Source organism: Lynx canadensis, chromosome D2 (genome assembly GCF_007474595.2).
Source record: "Lynx canadensis isolate LIC74 chromosome D2, mLynCan4.pri.v2, whole genome shotgun sequence".
NCBI lineage: Eukaryota > Metazoa > Chordata > Mammalia > Carnivora > Felidae > Lynx > Lynx canadensis.
Window position 1 is genome coordinate 83400399 of NC_044313.2, and position 26059 is coordinate 83426457.

The 26059-nt window shown below is 38.3% G+C and overlaps 1 protein-coding gene across 1 annotated transcript in view; it reads right to left on the minus strand.

The window, feature by feature from the left end:
* Window positions 1-26059, minus strand: part of PCDH15 (protocadherin related 15) — a 786947-nt gene that overhangs the window by 162113 nt on the left and 598775 nt on the right. The window contains 2 exon segments of the mRNA XM_032595259.1: window positions 746-886; window positions 22463-22579. Of these exon segments, the coding sequence (XP_032451150.1) occupies window positions 746-886; window positions 22463-22579 (258 nt within the window).

The window sequence follows — 26059 nt, forward strand, 5'->3', positions numbered from 1 at the left end:
CAGCAAAAGTTATTGCACAAAGAGGTTCACAACAGCAAATTTTATCATGACAAAAAATTAGAAACAGCCTAATTATCCAACAACAAAGTATTAGACAAAATGATAATAGTGGATTCATACAATAGAACATCATATAACCATTAAAATAATACCACTACCAGTATTTATTGGCATGGGCAATATATTATGAAGTTAAAAAAGCAGTATGAATAATAGGATCATGTTATTTTATTTATTTATTCATTTTGTTAAGTTTATTTACTTATTTTGAGAGAGAGGGTGTGTGCATGTGTGAGCAAGGTGGGGGAGTGGCCGAGAGAGGGAGAGAGAGAGAATCCCAAGCAGGCTCTGAGCTGTCAGCCCAGAGCCCAATGCAATTCTTGATCCCATGAACTATGAGATTGTGACCTGAGCAGAAACCAAGAGTCCGATGCTTAACAGACTGAGGTTAAGCCACCCAGGTGTCCTTTATTTGATCATATTATTTGAAAACACATTATGTGTGCACTTGCATTTGCGTGGAGTGTCATCATAAGGATAGATACTAAAATGGTAAATTCTAGTTATCTCCCAAGATGTGAAATATCAAGTGTACTTTTTTCTTTTGCTTGTCTGATTCTCTAAATATCTATGTGGTTAAAAAATATATTATTTTGTAATTTAAATTATTTTGTACAGCCATCTGTTAAACTGAACTCTCAGATGTTAAATAGCAAACAGATCATGTAAGCGAAACAGCACTGACCTTAAAAATTGTCGTAGGTTCTTCATTAAGATTGACTCGAGTTATTACTCTTCCAGAATCTTCTTCTACGTCAAAAATACTAGCAGGATAAGGAAACTGGACATCATCTACTCTGTACCTCACACGACTTGCAGGTAATCCCTAGAATGAAATTATATATTATGAATTTACTCTTCACAAAATGAAAACAAAGAGTATCGATGATGCAAAACTGATCTATAAGACACATGGCCTTTTAGAAGTAAAAGATCATATTAAGCCATCACACTTCCACGTGTGAAATGCCACAGCCTCTCCACCTGTTACTGAAAACAATTTATGTGAAACAATAAACTACTGGCTGCCTTGAGCGTCTTCTCTTCCACTTTCCTTTAATTGTAGGAATCTCACCCGACCGAAACACCATGTGTGCTTAATAGTTTAACTTCTAAGACAATTCTAAATTATGTTCTTTCATTGTGCTTTTCTGAACTCTGACACTCAGAGCGCGATGAAATGCGGAAGATCTGGAAGACTTGTAAAGTGGAAGGATAGGTACGGATGGGGAGGAGACAGAAAGTACCATGTGCTCTGTGCTGTTTAACACCTAGGTTTTTTCATAGATAAATTAATCCTCGTAACTAACAATCCTTTAGGATATCATTACTAATGATGGTGATAGTAATAATAGTAAAATAATGATGCCTAACCTTTGTTGAATGGTTACTATGTGCAAGAAGCATAGTAAAGATGATACATATATATTCTACCACCCATTTTTTAAAATTTTCAGTTAATGAACTTGAGGCTTATGGGGAGTTAAAGGATGTTGACTTGTCCCAGTTATAGACCAAGATAAGTCGGGATAGTTAAATAATTTTTAGAAAAATAAATTAAGATTTGATAAAACTTTTAGACTGTAATAAAAATAGTCAAGATTGTTGGACATCCTCACTTACATTAGGGTTTAGGTTGGTCTTTTTTTGAATTATAGTAAGTGACACTGGTGTGTCAGTATAATCTTTTCAGTGCTTAAGCCAGCCCTTGAGGTGAAGTAAACAATTTGAACACAGAGCTGGCATGTGGTAGATTTGACCTCAAACCCAAACAGATGCTATGTGAACCACTAAATTCCTAGGATGAAAACATTCCCAAGCTTCAGTCACAGGCATGTCTACCTTCTCTACCTGTATTTTTAGACTCTACAGTCTCTTCCAGTCCTTTAAACAACTTCTATTTGTTCATAACTCCCAAAGTTAAATTCTGGCTACACTCATTCTTTAAACTCCCAAGTAATATATATAATAGTCAACTTAGATGTTCTATTTTTAACTCAACATATCCCAAAACAGCATATTGATTTCCTCTCCCAGACATATACATAATCCACTCTAGGTCAATGGCCCCACCCTTTTACCAAGTTGGTCTCTCTGAAAGCCCTAGGGAAGGCATTGACCCTTCTCATTCTTTCAGACTCCACAACTGAACTGTCCTCAAGTCCTGCCAATAGCTCAATGAAAGCATGCTTAATATAGGTCATTTTTGTCTTCACTATCAATTTGTTTCCTGCAGTGGACCCTTAATTGACCTTCTCCTTCTATTCTATTTGAATTATCTTAAAATATATAAACCATCTCTGAGATATAAAAATGGAAACTATAAACCGAGAGTTTTCCCCCTACTAAGGTCAGGAACAAGACAAGGATGCCCACTCTCACCACTTTTATTAAACATAGTACTAGATATCCTAGCTACGGCAATCAGACAAGAAAAAGAAATGAGTTATCCAAATTGGTAAGGAAGAAGTAAAACTTCCATTATTTGCAGACAACATGATACTATATATGGAATCCTAAAGAGTCTAGCAAAAACAAGCAAAACAAAAAACAACAACAACAACAAAAAGAAACTACTAGAACTGATAAATTAATTCAGTAAGATCTCAGGATACAAAATCAATATTCAGAAATCCATTGCATTTTTATATATCAATAATGAAGTAGCATAAAAAGAGATTAAGAAAACAATCCTATTTACAATTGCACCAAAAGTCATAAAATACCTAGGAATAAACTTAACCGAAGAAGTGAAAGACCTTATTTCAAAATCTATAAAATACCAATGAAAGAAACTGAAGAAAACACAAATAAATGGAAAGGTATTCTATGCTCAAGGATTGGGAAAATAAAACATTGTTAAAAGGTCCATACTACCCAACAATCAAAAAATTCCATGCAATCTCTATATAAATACCACCAATATTTTCACAGAACTAGAACAATCATAAAATTTGTATAGAACCAGAAAAGACCCCAAAGAGCCAAAGTTATCTTGAAAAAGAAAAACAAACTGGAGGTAGTACAATCCCAGCTTTCAAAATATACTACATAAAGTAATTAAAACATGACCGTACTGCCACAAAAACAGACAAACAGATGAATGGAACCAAACAGAGCCCGAAATAAACCCACAATTATATGATCAGTTAAACTTAAACAAAGGAGGCAAGAGTATGCAATGGGAAAAGAGTGTTTTCAACAAATTATATTGGGAAAACTAGAAACAACATGAAAACGAATGAAACCAGACTTCTTTCTTATGCCATTCATAAAAATACATTCAAAATATATTAAAGACTTAAATGTGAAACCTGAAACCATAAAAATCCTAGACAAGAACACAGGTAGTTAATTTCTCTGACATTCATTATAGCAACATTTTTCCAACTATGTCTCCTCAGGCAAGGGAAACAAAAGCAAAAATGAACTATTGGGACTATATCAAAATAAAAATCTCTGCACAGCAAAACAAACAATCAACAAAATTCAAAGATAACCTAATGAATGGGAGAAGATCTGCAAATACATAACCGATAAAGGGTTAGCATCCAAAATATATAAAGAAGTTAAACACCTTAAGGCCAAAAAACAAATAATCCAGCTAAAAATATGCAGAAGACATGAAAAAACACTTGCCAAAGACACAGAGATGGACAAAAGACACATGAAAATATGTTCAACATCACTCATCAGCACAGAAGTGCAAATAAAAACTACAGTGAGGTATCACCTCTCACATGTCAGAATAAAACAAAAAACACAAGAAACAAAGTGTTGGTGAGAATATGGAGAAAAAGGGACCCTCGTGTACTGTTGGTGGGAATGGAACTGGCAGAGCCCCTCAAGAAGACAGTATGGAGGTTCCTGAAATAATTGAAAAGAGAATTACAGGGGTGCCTGGGTGGCTCCGTCGATTAAGTGTCCAAGTCTTGGTTTAGGCTCAAGTCACCATCTCAGAGTTCGAGGGACAGAGCTCCACATTGGGCTCTGGGCACACAGCTCAGAGCCTGCTTAGGATTCTCTCTCTCTCTGCCCTTCTCTGCACCCCCCTCTCAAAATAAATAAATAAACATTAAAAAAATTAAAAGTAAAATTACCCTATGATCCAGTAATTCCACTACTGGAATTACCAAAGAATACAAAAACACTAATTCAAAAAGATATACACACCCCTATGTTTACTGAAGCATTATTTACAATAGCTAAGATATGGACGCAGTTCAAGTGCCCATCAATTGGTAGAATATACATATGCTTTATATTTATATTTGTATTATATTTATATTTGTATTTGTATTTATATACATGCTACATATGTATCCTGGAATAGTGTTCATCCATAGCAGAGGGTGAGATCTTGCCATCTGTGACAACATGGCTGAACCTAAGTGAAATAAGTCAGAATAAGAAAGACAAACACCATATGATTCACTGACATGTGGAATCTCAAAAACAAACAGATGAATAAACAAACAAACAAAAAGCAGAATCAGACCCATAAACACAGAGAATAAATAGATGGTTGCCAGAGGGGAGGTAGGAAAAATGGGTGAAGGGGACAGGGAGGTACAAGCTTCTATTATAGAATAAATAAGTCACAGGGATGAATGGCACAGCACAGGGAATACGGCCAATGGTACTGTGATAGTGATGTGCGGTGACAAAGAGTAAGTACACTTGTAAGCACAGATAATGTCTTGAGTTGTTTATTTTTATTTATTTAAAAAAAATTTTACTGTTTATTTATTTTTGAGACAGAGAGAGACAGAGCATGAACGGGGGAGGGTCAGAGAGAGAGGGAGACACAGAATCCGAAGCAGGCTCCAGGCTCTGAGCTGTCAGTACAGAGCCCGATGCGGGGCTTGAACTCACGGACCATGAGATCATGACCTGAGCCGAAATCGGACGCTTAACTGACTGAGACACCCAGGCGCCCCTGTCTTGAGTTGTTTAACTACTATGCTGTACATCTGAAACTAATAGGATATTGTGTGTCAAATATACTCAAATTAAAAAAAAATAATGATAATGACAGGAGTTGTCAGCTGTTCATTTGTGCACTTTACTACATTATCAGAGAATGTTCATTTCATGCATTCTCATGTTTATGCTTACAAGAAATTCAGGAGTTGGCATGAGTAGTAACCATATTTTACAAAAAGAAAATCAAGTCTTTAAGAGTTATCTAGTTTCCAGCATTTCCTCAGATAGTACATTGCAGTGTTATTACTCGGATGAAACACAGCTCATACTAAAACATAGGTCCTTATACATTAACCCAACTTAACATTCACCTATGCTATCCGACAGGAACACTTTGACATGAGAATGAATAGCGATACAATTGAGCAAAGTTACTTGGGAAAAATGCTCTAGAATTAGAAGCCCTTGTAAACCCTGCCTTAGGGCTCCGCCCAGGGAAGTTCCGGAACACATATCCCGTGAGGAATGAATGAAGAAAGAGCAAGATGACAGCACAAACTGTTTCAGGAATGAGATTTCAGGGTTTCTGTTAGATTTGGCACCCATTCTGTCCGTAGTATAACCAAAAGTCTGAGGGCAATCACAAGATTAGTGACCAAGAAACTTTAAGTATGTTCATTATACACCACACACGCTCCTGACGAAAGCTGGCACATTCATGGTCCATTCTGAAGTACAGCTTTAACTGATCAAATAAAAAGAGAAAAAGTTCTGGTTTTATGGAGTTCTGTCTCTCACATGCCTAAACTATTTTGCTATCCAGAACACCAGGCCCTTCCTAGAGAATCGCTACAGATAAATTTGTATGTATATGAAAATAAATGTTATATGTTAGCTATGTCAATGAACTTTTTGTTCTATGATTTTACCACACATAAACAGAATGTGGCTTTCCTATGGCATCATCAGCCCACCAGAGACATTTTAATTTTTCCCTCTATCACATTGTATCAAGGCACCACATTTTATTTGATATCACATGCAACAATAACTAAATACCTAAAATTATTTGGATTTTTCCTTTGAATATATTCAAAAGGCTTTTCATTTTCTTTCCCTCCCTCCTCCCTCTTTTCTCCCACCAACATACTTTTTCTCTATTCTTTTCTTCCTTTCTTCCCTTTCTTTCCTCCCTTCCTCCTTTTTTTTTTTCTTTCCAAAATCTTTAAAAAAGTGTTGCTTTATACTTAAATAATCAGGCTATATGATAGGCAAAGGCAATTGGCTTTGGGGACAGCCTCAACATGCCTAACACTGTCCCTGGGCCATTTATGACATGAATCAGGTCAACGGCATGTTTCTCAAGAAGCCATAAAAAGTAAAATTAATAATAAAATTAAAAGTCATTAAAAGTCATTAAAAGTAAAATTAACCTGGAAAACAAAGTCATCATAAAATCCACATATTCAACCACGCTAAAAAAAAGGACTATTTATTGTAAGCTTTATTACTTAATATTTATCACTCTTATTTTTTAAAATCATTCAGTACTGATTCCATTACAATTTAATAGATATGATCAGAGTATTCTAAATTCACTCAACTGTATTTTTAAAAATACAATGAAATAGTCCATTGACTTTATAAGTTATATATTTTAATAAGTACATTATGTACACATTAATATATCATTTAGGTAAATATAAATTTAAATATTAACATTAAAAACCCAAATATTTGGCAATTTAGATAAATATTAATTTATCAATGTTTTAAAAATTTAAATTGTGCCAGAAATTGAGGGACTTTGGTTTACACTCATGTATTCCCAATATGTTGATATTTCTCCCAGTTGAATACATTGAATACAATTATTTTTTTAAGTAAACCAAGCCAAATGTTTGGTACGCCAACCTGTAAAAAATACTTAAAACTGAGATGAAAATATTTATCACTCTCTACTTCAGGATAAGCTAGTATGTATATTATACTATATTTCTCTGTATATGCATTTATATGTTTATTAAGAGAGTTTTTTGGACCATCCATAGACAGAAGGAAGATCTATCTTTTTATAAAAAAGTAAATACTTAAAATTTTATGACTATGGCCATAGATTCTTTTTCTATAACATTTCCAAATTATAATAAAGTCACTAACACTACAAGTAGTTTGCAAAAATTATTTTCTTCCACTTCATACTACATTAAAACTAGGCTACCGTTTAATTTACAAATGATAAGCAAATGACTTCTTGGTCCTGCACTCTGATAAAACAAATTGATCGGTCTTTGCTTAGAACCAAAGAAATCTTGGGGGCTACCACTTAGTTCCCTGTCTTTATTCTTTCAAAAAATATTTTCAATGTTTATTTATTTTTGATAGAGAAAGAGGCACAGAGTGTGAATGGGTCAGGGGCAGAGAGGGAGAGAGACACAGAATTGAAGCAGGCTCCAGGCTCTGAGCTGTCAGCACAGAGCCTGATGCGTGGCTCAATCCCAAGAGCCTTGAGATCATGACCTGAGCCACAGTCGGACACTTAACCAACTGAGCCACCCAGGCGCCCAGCCATCTTTAGACACTACCACCACTGAACCATAACATTCAGATAAATTTTAAAAGATTTTGGCCAAAGTTAGTTCATACATGCTGTTAAGACCCAAGGTGGCATTTGAGGACTTAGACAGTTAGAAAGGCTCTTCCTCAGCAAAACATTTGCTGAAAGCCAAGCTCATTTTGGCCTCTGTGAGATAGAGCAGAGTCTCTCCTTCATTTATGAAGACCAATATTTTACCCCCAGCCTCCTTTTGTTAGGATAGTTCTAAATGCATTTGTATCATCTGAGGAATTATTTTCTTGTCTTTCTGTCTTCATGCCCTTACTTACCACAGTTGTTCAGAAATGTATTCAAACTGTGGGTTCAAAATTAAAACAAAAAAAACCCAAATTATATATGGTATTAGGTCACCACCAAAGAAGACGAATACTTTAGATATCCACATAGTGGAATCCATTTAGTTTTATTCTTTAGTTAACTAACTAAACTATAATATCTCTTCCTTAGAACAGATATTTTAATATCATGAGGTAAAATGTATTTTGACATTTCAGGCAATGTAGATTTTCAAATAGGGGACTATAAGGTAAACTTTGATCCAACATGATTTATGGAAATTTCATGGGTAATCTCATGATATGTATGTATGTTAAGCGTTCGACTTTGGCTCAGGTCACGATCTCACAGTTCGTGGGTTCAAGCCCCGCGTCTCTGTGCTGAAAGCTTGGAGCCTGGAGCCTGCTTCAGATTCTGTGTCTCCCTGTCTCTCTCTCCCCCTCTCCTGCTCGTGATCTGTCTCCGTCTCTCAAAAATGAATAAATGTTTAAAAACATTAAAAAAAAAAGAAGACGAAGCAATTTTGGAATTTTGATCTATTTACCTATCCACCACAAACAGGCATTATCAAAACAAATGAAATAAATTAGCCAAGACATAAACATTAATTTAATAGGAAAGTGGTAAAATTGTTTGCAAAGATTCTCTTTTCAGCAGGAAGTGGGGGCAAAAATAGAGTTTCTTATCATTATGCCTCTTGGAATCTTTTGAAGGGTAAATACAATGAGTCCCTTGTTAAAATTTTATGGAAACTGAGGACATGTGTGAAGCGTAACAGTCAGCGATCTTGAAGCCTCCTCACTTACTGTGACAGCAATTTCTATAAATCCAGCTGACCTCGTCTGTCTATTGGAGCATGCATGACTTCAGACAACCGTGATTTTGAAAGACTAATGAGGTGCTGGGATAGCAACCCCTCTTAATGTCACTTCCATTCACCACAAGGATTTGAGATATTTTTTCCCTGAATTTTCAAGTAAGTGACACATTCTCCTTTAGAGCGATATATTTCCCTAAACAAAATGTTCAAAAAAAGAACCCTGATATTAGTGGGAGCTTAATCATTCAATGGGTGCTGAAAACCTCGAGTTGTCACCACATAGACCACTGAAATTAAAACTGATGTAAATTTAAATTTAAAAATTATATAAAATATCAGTAATTGAAAATTTTATAAATTATCTATTCCCTAATACCTATCACCTTGCTCATGTTTATAGCAAAGGGATGAATTCATTATACGTGGGATTCACTCATTCAACACGTCTACTGACTAGACACAGCTGAGTCCTGAGGGTGTTAGAAGGAGAACGGAGTGGAGGAGATGGAGGTCATCTCATATCCCTACCTTCCTGATGATCATCAAAAGTCATTCAACAAGACTGACCTCATACGATACCGAGGTCGCACCTACCTCCACATTCTTCTGTTGTTCACACTGCTACATCACTCCTGCGTGAGTGGTTCCTCCCAACATCCAAGTTTCAGATGGCCCATCCTCCACCCACACCCTTTCATAAGCCCCTTGAGTCAACCCTTCCTCTCTATTTGTCAATCCTTACTCTCTGTTTTTTTAGACAATGTACCCTTGTCTGAATTATGTTACATATTTATTAGACTATGGGTTTGCACATATCTCTGTCCCTTGAGGGTGAGTTCCACTTGAGCAGATGATTTTTTGCCTTTCCATTAAGAGGTCAAAAATAATTTGTTAAGTGCATACTTAAAATATGATCAATGCTTACACAATACATGTATCCAGAACGGCCAGGATGCCCAAATCTAGGGATATCACTTACGTGGACACGATGGGTGGCTGTGTGTGGAATCCCCACTGTGGTTGAAATGTCACCTGCATCCCTACTTGCAGTGGCCACGTGTACATTTTTTGAGAGCAGAAAGGAAGTAGAGATTACATCGGTGACTTTTTTGGGAGGGTGGTGGGGAAAGACACAAAAGAGATGATGATAGAACCTATGAAAACATAGCTCCCAAAGGAAAAAAACAGGAGGAGAATACATATTCTTTCAAAAAAGATCCCTGAGCACAGTACTAGAGAAACAGAACTATTGTCATGAAAGTTCTTTCTTCTTCTTCTTCTTCTTCTTCTTCTTCTTCTTCTTCTTCTTCTTCTTCTTCTTTTCTGGACTGGCTGAATATAAAGCAGTATCTCTTCCCTACTTCACAGCTCCTGTCCGTACTTTCTGTTACCCCTGTAATTAGAGTCAATACCTTCTGCTGTTAAGCTTATCCTTTAAAGTAATGACACAATCCTCTTGAGTTTTCTAATAAAGGGACCCTGAGACGGCTTATATTATCAAGATACAGATGATGTTTTCTCACACCAACTACATTACACAATGTGCCAAATCTGAGTTATGTTGTGAGTTAACCAGTTGTTGAAAAGGATTGAGACTTCTGAGTAATATTTTTGGTAATTGTGAGAATCATAGTTATATAGGTCATTTTGTGTATGGTGTGGAAGACCTCCAAGAATTGGCTTATCTCAGAAAATAGCTAAGTTGGGGCACTGGGTGGCTCAGTGGGTTATGCATCCAACTCTTGGTTTCGGCTCAGGTCATGATCTCATGGTTCACAGGATCAAGCCCCATGTTGGGCTCTGCATTGACAGCACAGAGCCTGCTTGGGATTCTCTCTCTCCCTCTCTCTCTGTCCCTTTCCTGCTCACTCTCTCTCTTAAAATAAATAAATAAACTTAAATAAAATAAAAGTGTTTAAAAATAAAAGAAAGTTGCTAAGTTGTTGGCATGTTTTGAATTTAAAACCCACTAATATCTGTCCATAGATTCCCATCTATAGCTAATGTTCATCTCTCAAGATGACAGGCAATGATGAGAAAGACAGATGTGCTCCTGTATTCCTGTACTTACGGGGCTCATAACTGGGACAAGGGGGACAAAAGGTCCATAGATAAACACAACCGCCTACTGACATTTCTGATAAAAGCTCTAAAGAAGCATGGGCACTAGCACATGAACGTGCTAGAACCAGATGACACAGTTTCAGGATTATAGTCAACTGGACTTTCCACCTCACTGCGCAGGCATTTACACATCAAGATGTGCCTTGAACACGTCCCCTGCTACACAGATCGTAGCGACTGTGTTACTGGTCAAGTCTGATCTGGTGCATCGTTTGGGTACGAAAGTGACAAGCTAAAACGTAAGGTGTGTGTCAAGATTGTGGATACTTTATCTTCCACTCAAGGGGATAAAAGTAGACAGGTATCATTATGAAGTGACATAAATTAAAGATATCAATTTAAACAAAAGACCTTGCTAATTTTCGGTTAAAAAAAAACTTTCTTGAAGTATGTACATATTTATTTGGGTGGGGGGGTGTAGAGACCCAGTTAGCACGTGTTTTCGTGAAAATTTTCCTCTCAAATTGGCCAATGACACAGATGACAGCAGAATTACTTTACAAGTCCAGGCACTGACATCCTCAGGTGTACAAATGATGACTATGTCAGCACTGTACCAAACCAGAGGTGAAGTTCGCCATCTTTCCCATCTGCCTGAATGCAAGGACGAGGAGAATGAAACATCAACTAACATCTCTGTGCCTGACATTGGCTAAGCGCTTTCATTCTTCATTAAACCCAAACACCAAGCCAGCGAAATGGTCTTGTTATTCTTACATGGAAATGAGGTTGAAAGAAGTCAAGTAAGGGCAGTACGGTATCATTTTTCCTGGTTAAACACAGATGCCAACCCCTAGTGACATTTGTCAATAGCTTTGAAGGACTCGGGCTGTGTGCCAACCCTAATTGCCCTCAGGAAGGACATGACTTAATGACATCTATTAACAAATGAATTAATTGATTTGTTTGTTCATGTACTAGGCTCCTTTCCAAATATGATTTGAGGTAGTATGTGACTTATTTAAATAGAGTGGGGATTCCAAAATGTGAAAGGCATTTCCGCTTTGTGATGTCCTTTTATCTACTAAATTTGACTGTGAAAGGCTCAGCAAATATTAGTATGAGCTAGTACTGGCATAGCCATTTATTCAGCACATACAGAGCAATATGGTGACACAGTGACAACCTGAACCGGGCATTTTTTCCCTAGATGATGGGAACATGACAGCCCCCCCACCAAAAAAAAATCCTGTCATGATGGTGTTGACATTAGATTTTTTTACATCAAAAAACATTTATATATGACAGAGTGGGTCTAATTAATGTGGCAGAGTAAATGTAAATTTATCTCAAGAAAATAGAACCCTGAGATTTCAATTACCTTCTTTATTGCTCAGTTCATTTTTACTTATGACTTACATTCTTATAGTGAGCATTAAACACAATATGTTTTCACTTAATGATGATAAAAATATAATTAATTACTACAGAAGGTAACTGCAGGTCTGTATGAAAGATGTTCCAAACTTGCAAACATAGGGAATTTCAACGAGACTATAATGGGCCAAAATAATTAAGTTCTTAATACCAGGGGATATCTTGATTCAGTAATTTTTCTTATATACATAATTATCAAGAAATTACTTATTCAGACCCACATAATTTTCTTCGTAATAATGGGAATCACATTAAATCAGGGAATACTAAACCTGTTATTACCATTACACACAAACATGAAGTAATTTGTTTTCAAGTATACCCAGATTCTTCCCCCTGATGTGGTTTCCAAACTTCTTTTTCCCCATGTCTTTGAAAGCAACTAATATGATGTATTTTGTAATGGTATAATTCTCAAAACCTCCCAAGTATCATTTGGCATTAGGGACTACTGTAAAGGGGTTTGGGTCATGTTTGGCAATCATAATGGTTTTTTTACTGGATCTGACCGAACGCTAAGGTATCCTTGAAAGACCCTGGGAAACTCTCCAAGTGCGGTTTTTCCCTCCCTCTCCCCTCCCCTCCCTTTCACACCTGTAGTGACTGCAACGTGTTGTGTTGACGACATAGTGAGTCCACACTTGCAAAGCCAACTTCCTTGTGCCGGATGTCATGACCTGATAGAGGTCGGGTAGTGCACACAGTTCAGTTTCTACGGATGCGGCATTAACATAACTACTGAAGACACTGAGCAGTAGTTATTTACCTCTGTATCTTTGGGAAAACATGTTTTTCAAAGGTAAGCATGTCTCAATCCCCTACAGACATCCAATAAATAACACATTCCTTGTCAAATGTTTTCACTCAGATACATTTTAAAATTTATAAAAGTAACATCGCACATTCAGCTTTCCTCACAGAAGCCAACTCATGAAAACAAAGGAACTTAAAAGTAGGGACGAATCTGAACGGGAGCTAATAACTAGTGATCCTGTCCCCTCTGTTTGAAATTCCTACTTTTCTTAGGATGAGACAAGAAATCTTGGCACTCTCTTCATGGTCTAGCCGAACCCACAGAGTCTGACTTGGGTTTACTGCTCCAGACTCCTGACAAAAGTATTTTCTTTTGGTTTTTGATCATTATTTTTCTTCCTCTGACTTTAGGGCCTAATTCTGTCATGTCACCTTCCAGTGGAAATGCCTCTTTCTCTTCCAGACTTCAACTTTCAGCCACTTTTTCCAGAAACTTCCTTGACTTTCCATACAAAATCAGGCTCCCTTCTGTCTAATTTCATAGCACTATAAAGATTTACTTTTCAGAGATTTATGGTCTGTCATTTCTATTTATTTGATTTCTAACTCTGAATTTGAAATTCTTAGGCTAGGAAACATGACCGTTTTAATCTTTAATACCTAATGCAGTACTCTTAATTAACAACGGAGACACACGTGTAATAAATATTAAAGAATTTCTATTTTGTTTGGAACATAAGGACAGAGATTTAAGTTAAATATAATCCACAGTTTATGAAACATTGCCGTCAGTGGATCAATAGGCATATTTGCTTCTCATTTATTTATTTTTTTAATATTTATTTATTTATTTTGAGAAAAAGAGAGAAAGAATCCCAAGCAGGCTCTGCTCGGTCAGCACAGAGCCTGACACGGGGCTCGATCTTAAGAACCTGTGGGATCGTGACTGGGGAGCCCAAACAAAGAGTCAGATGCTCAACCGACTAAGCCACCCAGGTGCCTCCACTTAGCATTTCTTTACATCTTTTATCCTCATACCTTACTCCTACAATCTTCCTCAACCATCTCAATGAATTTAAAGAGAACCTTAACTGAACAGTTGTGGTACATCGTACTATTGTTCAGTAAATATCCACTCCTTTTTCCTCCACTTCCAGGCCCATTGATTCTGGGTTGGGCTGTGGGACTTGCTTTGGTCAATGGACCCAAGACAGACACACGGCCAGTGGCCTGACCTGTGGCCATGTCAGTTGGGCAAATTCCCTTGTGGTTTCATCGTCACTGGGAACAGGGCAGGCTAGCTTCGGCAAAGATCCCTGAAAGAAGACTCACGTGGGACAGATTTGAGGCCAACCTTCAGCCGGAGAGCAAGGTCGGCCAACCCCTAGCTGCCTTGGAGATCTACGAGTAAGAATATAAATCTTTGATATAATGAATTAGTAACAATTTGGTACTGTTTACTCTGCAGCATTTTTGGGGGAAGACCTAATTGTTGCATACTGTGTGCAGTTTTACTTTTTTTTTTTAAAAAAAGCCTTTATATAATGGCATTATTTTCTTTTTCTTACTACTTTCACGGAGTATTATGTTCTCACATTTCATTCTCGGTGCTGTGTGCTCATAAAATCCTGCTGTGCTAGAAGTTCTGAAGATACATCACACTTAATAATGACCATGGCTGTATGGGAATCTCTCTGAAGTGCTAGTCCCCCGTGTGGCTGAAATTCTTGATCCTGAGACTCCCCTGAATGCTTTGGGATTCTCTGACTCTGCGGCAAGTCTGCTTGGAGCAGGGGAGAGAACGGGGGTGAGGGTCCTCCATTATCATGCTGGGAGAGCCAGGTTTAAAGCCAGACACGCCATCGCATGCGCCCGGAGCACTGGCCGGCTCAAACAGAACCCTGAGTTCAGAGGGCTCCCCTCAGGCACATGCACTGCAAAAGACCCCCAGAAGAGATCAGGCTGTGAAGTTGTCACAGAGGCCCGCTCCTTCTCCGCTGCCCCGTACCTTACGCATCCCCCGACCCATGCTCGGTTGACCCGACCTGTGACCTTTACAGGCTTTCCTGGAGTGCAGGTGAAAAGAAAAGAGAGAAGGTAGCAGAATATAAACAGTAAATACAGAAGGCAAGTATCAGAGATGCAAAGCCTGAAAAAGACCAGAGAAAGACAACAACAATGGCAGATAATATTTGCTGAATATTCACTGTATGGCACCAATTGTTCCCCACAAATGCTATCATATAATCCTCATACCAATCCAACAGAGTAAGTACTATTTTGTTATTCTTTTTAAAAATTTGTTTATTTATTTTGAGAGAGAGAGAGTGTGCACATGAGTGGGGGAGGGGCAGACAGAGGTCACCCCCACCCCCCACCCCCCGCCCCCAGCAGGCTCCATGCTGTCAGCAAAGACCCTGACTCGGGGCTCTGAGTCACACAAATAGTCTCACAAATAGTGAGATCATGACCTGAACTGAATGCAAGAGTCAGACAATTAATGAACTGAGCCACTCAGGTACCACATAAGTACTGTTTTTTTTAATGCTATTTATTTATTTTGAAAGAGAGCAAGTGGAGGAGGGACGGAGAGAGGGGGAAAGAGAAAGGATCCCAAGGAAGCTTCATGGTCAGAGCAGAGCCCAACGTGGGGCTTGATTTCATGAACTGTGAAATCATGACCTGAGCCAAAATCAAGATTTGGATGCTTAAAGGACTGAGCCACCCAGGCGTCCCAGTACTTTATTTATTTATTTAGTTATTTACTTATTTATTTATTTACTTACTTACTTATATTGTGGTAAGAACACTTAATATGAGATCTACTTTTTAAAAATATTTTTAAGTGTACTATACAGTAGTGATGACTATAAGTTCAATGTTGTACGGCAGGTCTCTAGAACAACAATGACAACCAAATAAATAATCTGGTTAAAAAAAATGGGCAAAGAACGTGGATAAAGATTTCTCCAAAGAAGACATACGGATGGCTCACAGACACATGGAAAGATGCTCACCATCACTCATCGTTATGGAAATGCCAATCAAAACCACAATGAGACATCACCTCACACATGTTAGGAAGGCTATTATCAAAACAATCCAATAGAGAACGAATGTCATGAGAGAGCTAATGTGAACCCTCGTACGTTATTGGTAGGATTGTAAACCAGTGCAGCCACTATGGAAAACAGTATGGCGGTCCCTCAAAAAATTGAAAAGAGAACTACCTTATGACCCTGCAATCCTATTTATAGGTGTACACCCAGAAGAATTGAAATCAGGAACTCAAAGAGATACCTGTAGAGACTCCATGCCAGTGTGTGGCTTAGCTCTGAGGGTGTCGACATCACAAACCCAGATCATGTGAAGCCAAGATACTCTTCCAGACGATCTCTTCCCATTTCCTCTGGCCAGAACTTTACAATAAAACACATCATTTAAGCCACGACAGAGGCCTATAGGAACGCCGTAGAAGCCTTGCTATATTTCAGTCAATTCCCTTGGAAACCGCTTGCTGATGCGTACTGGGATCCTAACCGCATGAGGTTTATTCTCATAAAAGAAAAATGGTGTAAATCACGGCTGTATCACTGAGCGACACATATTTAAAGGCCAAAACACCCCCTAAGCTTCACAGATGCTGCCATTTACAACAAAAGAAAAATGCCCCTTTAGTCCTAGAAAGATGGCAGGTTTTAATTAGAAGAGCAATATTTACATCTGAAACAGTTAAATCTAATATTGATCTCAAGTAATGCTAACAACGTAATTGTTCTTGAAAGGAATCAATAAGCCACAGAAAGAAAATGACACAGATTCTTAAAACATTAGATAAGCCTTTTCCAGACATTAATCATGTATAAACTTTCTCATAAAACCTTCCCTTTTGTACTCATTTACACTCTCAAATCTAATTATAGCTCATTGTCATTTTAGAGATCAAGTCCCAACTGTCTCTCTGTGTGTTTTCTTTCTAATTAAGTATTCGAGACCAGAGAGACACAGGTTGAGGCTACATCATCTCAATTTTCACAAGCTGACATGCTTTGCAAAAACAGCTTTTGATAACTATTCCCTGACAGCTTTGATGTGAAGGGAAAAAACCAGTGAGCTGTGTGCACTCCCCCACATGCTCCAGGGTCAGCCAATGTGGTTGGTAGGCACTGAGCTTTGACAGAGTCTTTGGTAATTTAAAATGCTGGCAATAATCTAAGTCAGTATAACATAACAACACAAGCCAGGATGTGGTGAGTGAGGAAAACCAGATCTGTAGAGACATCAATGGAAAATAATACTGAACACCATGTTATACGGAGGCAAAAATATAATCTCAAACTCCTAGCCTTGAATGGTTTTAACTTTTTCCCAGGGCAATCATGGATAGAGGTAAGTGTTACTTTGGTTCTACTGTGAGACCCAAGGGGTAAACATTTTGAGAAGATAACCACCATTACTTGGCATTATTTGGTGACATCTTGTCAATTCGATAAAACACAAAGTATGCATCGCAGAAAAGAAAACCCGGCCATCTTTTTTTACTCTCTAGAGACCAACGACACTTGAATGATTGGGAAGGATGTTAAAGCCACCTGTGAAAACACTTTAAAAATAGTTCCCCAGGCAGGGTGTCTGAACTCTGAATGGCCAGGAAACCTCTCAAAATCTCAGCAGAGGGGAAAAAGTACCCTACACTTGCAATTATTGGCCCTTTAAAAAATTCTTTCTTTTTTTTAAAGCTTATTTATGTATTTTGAGAGAGAGGGAGAGCAAACGAGCACCGGGAATGGGGGCAGTGAGAGAGAGGGAGAGAGAGACTCCCAAGCAGGCTCTGCAATGTCAGCACAGAGGTCGACATGAGGCTCGAACTCACAAACCATAAGTTCATGACCTGAGCTGAAGTCGGATGCTTAACTGACTGAGCCACCCAGGCGCACCAAAATTATTTCTGACCAAAAAAACATAGTGAGAACACTCAACTGATTTTTAAAGCCAATTACTATTGAGAACTTTCAAGATTTCTCTTATGGAGCATATTTATTTCCCAAGTGAATATCCAAATTCGGAAAAAGAAGTCTTTGACATCTCAGTAATTCTCACACCAGTATAAGCAAATAAGAAAGTTGGTCACAGTTGCTAATATTGAACACGTTCCCAATCACTACTTTACTTTAAAAAGGAATCTAATAAATTCCTGAAATGCATGAAGTGGAAAGAGTACTATCACAATGAGGAAAAAAAATCCTCTGTGGGCTCCTCGCGCTTTCTTGGAAATAGTAATAATGCAAACTTCATTTATTTATGCCAACTTTTCTGCGTCCACATGCTCGCAAGGGACATTACTCCGTCAGGCACTCGCCCTGCCTGCAAAGAGAACCCCTGTGTCCCAGGGTCTGGCTTGCAGCTTCGGAAAGAATAAAATATGCAAATGGAAATTACACTTGCAGTTTTGTTTTGTCAAAGTCTGGAGTGAGAAGTCTCTGGTGAGCACAAAGAAAAGGTTAGCAATTTTTAATATCCAAAATGATCAGTCATTCCCTACTCATCTCTCTGGTGAACTACATAATGCCAAAGCTGTCACAAAAACAAGGCAGAAAATAAAGCCCTAACAGCTTTAATTCAGTGGGAAAAAACAAAAAACAAAAAGCAACCTTCCCTCTAGAGCACTCTACTTCTGCACAATATGCATTTTATAATTCTTAAATGATATTCAGCAGCAATGCTCTCTCTGCCTCTAAGACCTTACCCAGTTTCTCCATCTGATACCTCAAAGGATTTTGTTGTTGCTATTTTCTAGGTGAAAACGGGTGGTTCTCACTTCATTCAGAAGACATACGGTGGCTTGAAGAAGAGGTGGCCAGCCTCTCGAGGTGAAAATGATTACTTCTGAGTTGTAGCAATGCCCAGTATATAAGTGGTGCCTGGCATTGCACACGGCACCCGCCTTAACCTCACAGCCCTCAGACGGCCAGACTGGGGCTTGCGGATATGCACACGGGTCCCCAAGATCACAAATAACTCATTTCCCGAATACTCGTCACACATTGTCAGTTCTGAAGAACACAGAAATAACTGTGAATTTTTTCATTTATTCAATTATTTAACAAACGTTTCCTAACAGACCACTAAGTTTCAAGCATTGAGTTGCACACAGGAATGCAAACTGGAATTAAGGTTTGATTCCCGTCCCCAAAGACTTCAGCTCCTAGTTTGGAAAGGAGACCATTATATATCCACACGTGTCTCCATAGATACTTATACATGGAGCCCTGAATGGTATCTTCTAATCAGTAAATGTTTATGATAGCAACCAAGTGGAAATTGCTTAACAAGCTCATCCAAAAAATATTTATTCTGTACTTATGGCACCAACGTAAAATAATAAAAAGAAAAATCAATGATACTATTTTTGAAAATTGCGCAATATAATATTTATCTTCTGAGATTTTTCACAGAATTGAGCCTTTATTTCTGGTTGGTGCTGGTGCAGCCCAACGGCATGGTCGTTTGCAGCAATGATGGGCAAACTCAGTGATGAATGCTGGGTAGGCCAAAGATGGCTGGTGGGTCAAGGATCAGCACGGAGTCTGATAACCTGTCAGAATGGCTAAAATCAACAACACAAGAAACGACAGGTGCTGACGAGGATGTGGAGAAAAAGGAACCGTTGTGCACTGTTGGTGGGACTGCAAACTGGTGCAGCCACCGAGGAAAACAGTATGGAGATTCCTAAAAGGTTAAAAATAGAACTACCATATCATCCAGTAATCACACTATTGGGTACTTACCCCCCAAATACAAAAACATTAATTCAAAGGGATACATGTAACTCTATGTTTATTGCAGCATTATTTATAATAGCCCAATTATGGAAACATCACAAGTGTCTATCAATAGATGAATGGGTAAAGAAGATGTAGTATGTGTGTGTGTGTGTCTGTGTGTTTAGACACAATGGAATATTACTCAGCCATAAAAAAGAATGACATCAGGGCTCCTGGGTGGCTCAGTAGGTTAAGTGGCTGACTTCGGCTCAGGTCATGATCTCGCGGTCTGTGAGTTCGAGCCCCGTGTCAGGCTCTGTGCCGACAGCTCGGAGCCTGGAGCCTGTTTCAGATTCTGTGTCTCCCTCTCTCTGACCCTCCCCCGTTCATGCTCTGTCTCTCTCTGTCTCAAAAATAAATAAACATTAAAAAAAATTAAAAAAAAAAAGAATGACATCTTGCCATTTGCCATGACATGGTTGGAACTAGAGAGTATTCAGCTAAGCAAAATAAATCAGAAAAAGACAAGTACCATATGATTTTACTCATATGTGAAACTTAAGAAACAAAACAAATGAACAAAGGAAAAATACAGGAGAGAGAGAAAGAGAGAGAGAAACCCAAAACAGATTTTTAACTCTAGAGAACACACTGATGGTCACCAGAGAGGACGTTGGGGGGATGGGGGTAACAGGGGATGGGGGTTAAGGAGGGTACTTGTTGTGATGAGACCTGAATAATGTACGGAAGTGTAGAATCACTATGTTTTACACCTGAAACTAACATAATTCCAGATGTTAACTATACTGAAATTAAAATAAAGACCTTAATAAAAAAGTCTGAGTCTAATAAAATACATATTCACTAACTGAAATAAATATGCTCAGTATCTCAACTGAATGACTGGCATCTGCCTCTCACCCACTGACAAGCCAGCGTTAGGTATAAAATGTTAAGAGGTACCACTGGGGCTGCAAATCTAAGACCTTCTTAGAAGAAGTATGGAACCTGAGCCTGCTGTGTTTCCATGAAAGAGCTTCTGGGTGCAAAAAACAGGGCCTTCTCTCTGGATAGCTTAGATAAGTGACTGCATTCATTTATAGAACAGATAACAGACCAAGACAACTCCTGTGACATCAGTGGGGTGACCTGAATGTCAAACCAGGGACCACGGCGGCAGGTCCCAATGGTGAAATGAGGATTTTGCCGTCCATGCGAAGATGGTGAGGTCTGTCCCACTGAGGTGATGAGCACAGCTACATTAGTCTTCATCTTAATTCCATTAATCATAACACTGCCTTAAATTCTGTGCCAATATGAATTTCTTAGAAATATGAGCATTTTAAGATGCTGTGCTTTTTATACTCATTTAGTACAGCATGTTATAATTTCTATATGCAGTTATGTTCTTCCTGTACGACTGTCAGGTCAGGAGAGCAAAAACTGGTTAGCACAATAATCAGTCTAGGCTTGATGTTCTAAACACAAGTCTTGAAAAGAATTGAACGTGTATTCCTAATTTCTAAGTATTTTCTGCCTCTGAAAGTTTACGTAAAAAGCAGAAAAAGAACCGATGTCACATTCAGCATCTGTACTGTGTGTGCTCACATCTATGAAATTTGGCCTACCATATTTCCCAAAATGCAGTAAATCAGTTTCAAAGACATTTTAACACACTCAAGAAAAGGAGCTTCTGAGTGAAAGGTCATTGCTTTCATGTTAACATTATTATTTTTCAAGACCTTATAGTCACAAAAGACTTTATATGGCCTGTCACAGTTGAAGCTGAAAAATGTTATGACTGCCATTCACTTTTTCTTAAATAAATACCATTATACAAATAGTATTTATATAAGCAATATAAAGCAGAACTTCTAAATCACTTATATAATTCTGGTCTTCTTCTATTTTCTTACTTTTCTATAATGGCTTATTAGATATTTCTATTATTTTTCTAGAATATATCAGCCACTGACTAATAGTGGTAGCTCACTCAAAGTAAAGGATTTAAAGTCTTCATCATGTGGCTATTATGAGAATAAGTAATTAATTTTTATAGAGCACTCAAACTATTTATAGAAAGCACTTTTATGTAGGTACTATTATTTCTATATGCTACTTTTAAGACAGTAAAATGATAACATCAAGGAACATGTACCTCACTTCTGCTATAATAAGGTTTTCATTGAAAACCCTCTATTTCGGAAGGCAATTTGGGATATCTCAAAAGAGGTAAAATTCTAGATAAAAAAGAAGGTATTAGATATGTTCTAAAAGAAATATTAATATTTCAATTTTACTCAAATTAACACAGTCAATATAAGTATTGTGTCACCTGTTGATCTAGAGTTTGTTACCAGCACAGTCATATATGAATAACATGGAAAATACATTGGGATCGAACCCAACTGAACTTAGCTTCCACTGTTGTAAATACAGAACCCTAATGATGCTGATTCCAAACCCAGAGAATTCTTTCCACATATATTTATCACTAGTGCTAAACTGGTGAATCATAAATTTTGAACTCCAGAAAAACAAAAAGCATATGCGCAACTGTCTGTGTTCCACAATAATCATTTGCAATATGGTGTGTACCTGTGGGTGCAACAGGCGAGAGCACGCAAAATGCCTGAGAACAGGGTGGAGCTCAACTTTTATGCTGTCCCAGAACCTGCGTCATTTGTGAGCGTGCAAGGTTTTCTTCACTACAGCTCAGAGTATTAATTAACGTCTTCTACTTACAGGAGGGTCTGCGTCTTCAGCATAAACCGTGGTGATAGGTGTGCCCTTGACAGCATCCGGAGCCACCATCCCTTTGTAGATTCGTTTACTAAATACTGGAGGATAATCATTCATATCCTGTAAAACACAATGAAGGGTTTAGAGCCTCCCCTGAAACCAGGTTAGGGACACAGTTACTAGACTGGCCCCGTCTCTTCCTATCACGCAATCCATTAGCCACTGTCAACCTTCCACCTTCTCAATTCCATTACTGTTCCCGCACAACTGTGCCCCAAAGGAACCTGGCAGAGCTCCTGTACAATATTAATGGGCGGGGGTATCAGCTGAAGGCCATTCGACTCGGGCAAGCAGTCTGAAATTCTGCCTTCTGGAGATGGGGGTAATGCTCGAAATGTTAGCCAAAGATACTTCCAGTGGTATGAGGTGATTTTGAACTTTGAAAACAAGGACTGGCAAATTTGATACAAAGTGCCACTCTCTGGAACAGGTGACATTTTTGTTGGTTTTGTGGTTGCTCCTTTAAAAAAACACAAGTCTTTAATGTGTCTATTGCAACTGAAAATTCCTTATATACTTAGCAAAATGATATGATGAGCACATCTCTGAAATACAAACTGTGAGATTGCCTTGGATGTGGTCTTCCATTTTTACTGAAGTAAGAGGATTAAGGAATGTTTTCCCTGTAGTACCCTATAAGAACGGCACATAGAATTAGATGTTCCTATAGACAGAATACAATGGTAATTTCCTGAAGGTTTTTTCAAACTAATTTCTAGCTGTCCTTTTTCTGTCTACAATTCGGTGATATGAGTACATTCTTATTCATGCAGGGTCACTCATTAAACAAAATTTATCAAGTTCCTCCACTTTTACGACTCAAGGCTAGGCACTTGGGGATACTGTGGTGATGCACAAAACTAATGGCCCTGACTTCGCGTTACCGAACTGCCATTGGACAGGTAAAGACTGATTCTGTGGCTAGGTAGTGACTTTGCCTAAATTAATCTACTTATTTCGCACAGCCAGATTACTAAGTGTGGTCCCTTGAGAGCTGACCCTTTTGTTTCCTCACCATGTTATCTTTTATGGAGGACTGCATATCATTTTTTCTTCAAAAATAATGCTTATTAAGATGGATGATTTGTATTTCCTAAATTTACTTATTTTAGAATAATTACACCCTGCGTTGTTCTGGGTACTTTGGGTGAGACACAGTTGAACCTAAAGCTCAATGTGTTAATTATCTTGCTCCCCAAGTCATCTTCTTCTCACTTGCTGTTAAAAAAAAAGGAAGAAAACTGTCATACATAGTCTTTGTATCTGCTTTGATACAACAATTTCCCTGCACAATGTAAATTGGAAACTCACTAATTAACTGATTATAAACACCTCTCTTTGCAAAGAGGTCGGGATAATTATCTTTTACAATCAAATGGAGCCTTGTTTTTCTGTTCACAGTAGAGTTGACTTCTGAGTTGTACATATGAAAAACGTGCAGACTTTAATAAGGGATAAGACATTTTCAACAGCAAGCAAAAGTAAAAATATCATTTCCTCTGCTTCATAGATAGTATCCATAACTGTCAACAATGGACAACAACAACAAGAGGCTTCCTTTATAAATTATGACCTTTAGAATCTGAACAAGAACATAAGTCTGAGAGCACTCAGTCTTGGTAATGAGGGTGGTGTGGGTATTGATCTTGAGTTTCTAGGAAGGGGGGGGTAAATATGTAAAACATTTGCATGAACACTTTCCCCTTCTCTCTTCAAGAGTTCCAATTAATTTAACGAGTGCATCTTGAACTAACGGGGTGGAAATGAATCCTTCTGCAACCCTTAGTTGTAACTCCTGGAGGTCAGAAGGAGCCCAACACCAGTATTTTTTTCCATGAGTTCCCAAACCCACTGGGAGTCACATTTACTGAGTGACATGAATTCAATATGTTCCTATAAATTGTCTTCTTTTTTTTCATCTCAAAGGACACTTCAAACCTTAATGGTACAAGATGCTTTTGGATAATTTGATTCTTCAGGGGGAAAAAAGAGGGATATGGCTTTCCAGTTATGTCATATAGCTGCTGACAGCACTGAGTACGGTGACCCCCCCCCCCCTTTCCTTTTTTTCTGGAAAAGTATTCACTAGATTCACCTCTGAAGGCGGAGTGGATATTTTTTTATAATCTGGCCTCAAACTGATTAGGCACAAACCTAAGGCGGTAAATAAACTGAAGGCCTTTAAAAGACGGGCTCCTCTCCTACTTCAGTTTGCTGGCCTTTGACAGGGTGAGCAAGAAATCAATACGGCTACTATAGCAGCATTTCTTTTTATAGCACACTGTACACATTTTGGGGTTACAATCTTCTATTGTAGCTAAGACGTTCTTGCACAATGCACTATTTCAGATGAGAAAATTTATTGAAATGCAATGCCAACAAGCCTAATCAATAGTTCATTATATTTATGCTCCAGGGATGTCTGACGCAGAATGTACATAAATCTGCTTCTGTGCAAATACTCTGTTATGCAGCAAATTAAGGACAAGTTCCACTCTTCAAAGACAACCTCTTTTCTCTTGCCCATTTTCCACTAGAGGGTAGTATTGGCAAAAAAGAAGCAGACCTTCCTTCTGTCTTCTTGTTAACAGTTTTAAGACCCGGAATAGTGTGCGCTCTGGGGTTACAGTTCTTGTGGGTCTGGACGAAATTACTGCTCATGTTTCTAAAGAGTATTCTGAATGTTGACACAGTTCTCATCGGGAACAACTCTATGACCTTCTTAGGAAAAAAAAATGCACTAGTCACTTTATAATTTGTTTCCATATATCAAACAAATAAAACTGCACCTGAAGTGAGCTAGAAAGAAGAAAATATGAGTTCCATTTATTTATTTTCTAAATGAAAGCCTAAAATAATCACAGAAACCCTTTACACTTTGGCGGACCACAGCATAGATTAAGGAATCTTTTTAAATGAGCATCCCAGGAAAACAGGAACTTGTTGGGAGAGTGCAAATTAATGACGGGTTTGCTACGAAACAGTAAAGAAAGAGATGACAAAAAAAGTCTTGATTTTCCGGAATCATGGGTAAGAACTGTTCTCCGTAAGAGATTTTTCCAGATAGAAGAGTACTAAATGTATACATTCCAATCATCTTTTTATTTTTTTTAACTTTATTTTTCTCAAAGTTATTTGTTTTTTTGTCTTTGTTTTTTTTGATAAAGAGAGAGAACGTGAGCAGGGGAGGGGCAGAGGGAGAGAGAGAGAGAGAGAGAGAGAGAGAGAGAGAGAGAGAGAGATAGAGAGAATCCCAAGCAGGCTCTGCACTGTCAGCACAGAGTCCGAGGTGGGCTTGAACTCATGAACCGTGAGATCATGACCTGAGCCAAAGTTGGATGCTCAATGGATTGAGCCACCCAGGTGCCCTTGACCATCTTTTTGAAAAGGATGAAAAGATAGCAGATGCCAGACGTCGGCCTCAGCTCCCGCCGCGTGCCCCACAAGGGACAGGGACGGGCCAGGCCAGCCACTGGAAGGGCTCCCCTCCCCACTGCCGCAGCCCTGCCTGGCTCAGCACTGTGCACCTACAACCGTTTG